General features: G+C 31.5%; 1 protein-coding gene across 1 annotated transcript; it reads right to left on the reverse strand.

Annotated features, from left to right (window-relative positions):
• Positions 1 to 226: 226 nt before the first annotated feature.
• LOC137837282 (transmembrane ascorbate ferrireductase 2) lies at positions 227 to 3,602 on the reverse strand. The gene is made up of 4 exons (XM_068646240.1): positions 3,295 to 3,602; positions 3,001 to 3,049; positions 937 to 1,136; positions 227 to 642 (listed from the first exon to the last, which is right to left on the reverse strand). Exons 1-4 carry the CDS (start codon positions 3,439 to 3,441, stop codon positions 340 to 342), a joined length of 699 nt encoding a protein of 232 aa, XP_068502341.1. The 5' UTR covers positions 3,442 to 3,602; the 3' UTR covers positions 227 to 339.
• Between the last annotated feature and the right edge of the window lie 785 nt (positions 3,603 to 4,387).

Genomic DNA, 4,387 nt, shown 5'->3' on the forward strand with positions numbered 1-4,387 from the left:
CATCCATATTTTTCTTGTCTGCATCTATCTTAACCATAAATCACTCATCGCACACATATACTAAGACAATTATTTCAATTTAATCAATACTCTCAAGTTAAACCATGAATATGAAGAAGTTAAATTTGATAATTAAACGCCAACATCTTTAAACAATTTCAAAGTTGCCTGAATTTTGATAACTAATATGCACGAAACACGAAAGCTAATTTGAATAGAAGGACAATAGACAAAGTAAAAAATCAAATTGAAAATTAAATCTGTATACATGTTCAATGAGTTTTTCATATATCCATGTCCATGTTCCTCAATTTTGGATTACATAGATTACAATATGGGTTACTCGTTTCCCCGTATGACATCAGCTTTACCATAAACTGGAGTAACAAGTCCAAGAATCACAAAGCCACCTAAAATGACTATCAAAATGCCTAAAGAATTGATCAGAAGTGCCTCATTGGAATAGCGTGATATGATATTGTTCACCTGAAGGAATGTAGCTTTTTCCAAAATACCAGTAGCAGCTGTGGCTATAGCCAAGGCATAGATATAAATACCAAAGAAAACATGCCATGGCAGTAAGGTTGCTCTTCTATTTCTTGACCCTCCAGGATACCAAAATGTTGCAAAGCCAGCAGCCCACTAATTAATATTGTAGCAAATAATTAGATACAATGAAAATGACAGAATCCAAGTTCGAAACAAAAATAAAATACTTTGATTGGCTCAAAATTTCTATATAAACACTTATAAAAGAAGAAAATGGTTTTTCCAAAAAACTAATTTTAATTATGAATATAAGCTTAATTTTAGTTTATTTATGGAAGTTTATTTAATTATTCTTTCTTATTTTCGTCTTAAATATAGGTAATAATGGAGATGTTTACCTAAACTAAGATTTAGAACAATTTGTGAGATGAAGTGTAGCTATTATACCTGGATGGAGAACAGGAAAAAACATGCAAGGCCTAACCATGAATGGAGGCTGTAGAAATTGTCAATGCCCTTGTCAATGTGAAACTTCCAAGCAGCCCAGATACCGATCAAGCTCAAAATGAGAGCAACAAACTGTAACGTTAAATGAACTGATTTTTTGAAACTTTTAGTTCCAGATAGAGTCTTGTATGCAAGCATACCTGCAAATTGCCATAGTGAATAAAAGAAGGTAGTTCTAACATGAAAGTATTTACAAAGAATCAAGGGATAGTAAGAAGAAACATTGTATGGAATTTAAGACAACAAGTTCCTTTGACTTGGGAAGTTATATTTTCAAAAAGGTTGTTATGAGCATGTTCAAGGTACTAGCCAGCTCAAGTTTGCTGTTTTTTACAATCTACCAGAATAAAACACCAAATGTTTTAATTCTAATTTGGCCTTTCCTGTTTCATTTTGGTCAGAGGAGGCTCTACTAGTTCAAAGGATTTAGATACCAAATGTAATCATGGTGGAAAAAATGTTTTATAGACACAAAGTCGGGCCCTACCACTGAGCAGCACCACAAGCATGTCAAATGATAGGGGATAACTAATCATCAGATATACTGTGTAAACTAAGTGCAAAACACTATAAATAATTGATATTGATCTACATTAGATTAGGACAGAAATCATACATGGAGATAAAACAAACATCAAATCTTATTTGAACTTATGTATTGTGCTTGTTTTCTTTAGAGGACAAAAAACATTTTCTTACAAAATGGAAACTTACAATTAAATGATAACAATTCAGACAAAGCACATATACTACAAAAATGGCAGAGTATCGGTATACTGATCCAATACCAATACATGTACAATACTTACAGATATGTATCCAATGAATATCCTCCTTTTTGGCTTCTTTCAATTTTAATGACTAATATGCTTTGGATCTAACTCAAATACGTTGAATAAGACTTCAGTCACATATAGTTCTATTTTTCCCTCTGTATCCTTAAACCTATAGCAGATAGTAGGCAATTATATAGAACCAAGACTCCTAGATGCTTTTGTCATATTCTAGCATGCACTAGGAAAATATGTGACTTCACTGTTCACAGGGAAAGGTTTTACTTTGATATGGAAGCATTGGAAAAATAAAATCTAACCCTGGATCGTGATGTCATCTGCTGATAGAATTATGTATTAATGAGAAATTATCAACATCTACAAATATAGTGTATTCATGTAAAATATTTTTTCAAACTTTATGTTCACATTTAATATATCAATGTTATATCTCAAACTTTTATTGATTTTTGCATCCTTGTATCAATGTCATATGGTACTCATGTTATATCAAGTACTCCGGCTTCTCAGAATGTAAACAAGAATAAAGACCATAGAATGCTTCACCTCCCAAGACACCCTAACCATAGAAAAACATTGTGAATCAATCAACAACAACCGAACTAGTGTACCATGGTGTCAAAAGACTCCTCACTATTCTCCATACAATGACTACAGTTTTAGCTATGTAAATTTTCTTTTTCATGTTGACTAATGTTTTCATATTCCAATTTCTTCCTAATTTGTCCACAAATCAATTACCCTCTCTCTCTTATTCAAAACAATGCATCTATTGTGAAAAATCCGAGACTATTCAAGTAAAATTGTTTCAAAGAGGGGTATATTTATTATTCTCCTTAATATGTGTGAGAAAACCTCATTTGGAACAGAGGATATGCAAAAGGACTGTTTCCATATTCGAGCCCATGACCAACCAGTCACCAAAGCACAACTTCATCGTCACGTCAGGATCATCGTGAAGAAATGAATCAACAATCATGAATAGCACCATATGTAAATGGACAAATGAGTTTTCTGATATCAATGGTTGCATTACACAAATACAGGGACACCTTAAATTTGATTTTAATACAAAGATCTAACAACAACTCTTCAATGCAACTGAAATATGATCGGTGACCACAAAAAGTTTCAAAGATACTAATATGCATAAAATGATGTACCAGTAGTGACATACGTAAGAAAAGTTAAAAACAAAAGGAACATTTACCTTCACCATTGATTAGAATAAGCCCAATCACCATCAGCACTGGATGGACCTACATTGGAAAAACCAAGCCAAGACAACAAAGCTAAAAATCAAACAAACATGGACCTAAAACAAATTGACAAAAAAAAGTCATCAAGACAACACAATTCATGATCAAACACTGAAAACCACTCGACCCTTCAGTTTCTCGTTCAAAATCAAATTCCCCATAACAGAAAAACGAAATTGTTGAGCAAACCACGTATACCCATCACCCGAAATCGAAAAGAGAAGGCAGTGAAGAGGGAAAGATACGTTAAAGATGAGATCTTTGTTGTCAGAGACGAGAGCGAGGCCACCCCGAAAATGGAGGGCCCATGTGAGGAGAAGAACGGTGACGGCGACGCCGACCACCCTGACCACCGTGAAGATCGGAAAATTTACGACGGGGAGAGTCGCCATTGGGATCTTTGTAGAGAGAGAAAATGAAAGGGACAGAAGAGAAGAGGGAGATAGAAGAAAGGGGAGAGAATATACAAAATGAGAATGGTGTAGTACAGTGATATCAGTTGCTTCCCACACCGGAAACAAACAAATTTCACATCCTAAATTAAAATTTAGGTTTAATTAGTAAGAATTTTCTCAACAATTTATCTTTTTAAAGTAATAATGAAAAGATAGTTCTATGTAATAATTCATTTATGTCGCAAATTGGTAAGATGTAGTTATTATAAAACTCCATAAATTTAATTTAATTTTTACATAGTAATTTTGTAAAATATGTTTTACGGGTAATTTCAAAATAGTAAGTTTTGGAGTTAGTTTATGGTGTTTTAAAATAGTACACGCCCATACTTTGCAGAGTTTAATAACTATAAAATAATTTAAACATGAAAATCAATTAAAAATTACTATTAATGTAAGTTTAAATAATTATTGTAAAAAACAAAAAAGATGATTCGATTTTTTTTTTTTTTTTGCATAATTAATGAATAACTTATTTTCTCTAGTTTATAACAAATTTTGAAAATGTAAGATTCAATGAAAAATTTGCATGACCCATGACTAATACTATAGTAGTTTGAACATGTTTTATTTTTTAAAAAAAAGAAGTAAGATTTTCCTTCGCAATTCCCTTAAAAACGTGTAATAAAATAAATAATTTTATACCATCTTAATATTCGATAATAGCGTATTACTGTACATAAAATGTTTTAATTTTTATCCTGAGTGTATCAAGCAATTAAAAATGTTAGAAAAATTTGGAAGAACAGTATTATTGAAAATAAGTATGATTTTTTATATTAAATCTTTTGTCTTGATTAATGTTAAGATATAAATAAATAATTTATTATCTATTAACTAGATATCTTCTTTAATTTCAACCAAGTTTCAAGAAAAATTCGGA

Source organism: Phaseolus vulgaris, chromosome 4, assembly GCF_000499845.2.
Source record: "Phaseolus vulgaris cultivar G19833 chromosome 4, P. vulgaris v2.0, whole genome shotgun sequence".
Taxonomy (NCBI): domain Eukaryota; kingdom Viridiplantae; phylum Streptophyta; class Magnoliopsida; order Fabales; family Fabaceae; genus Phaseolus; species Phaseolus vulgaris.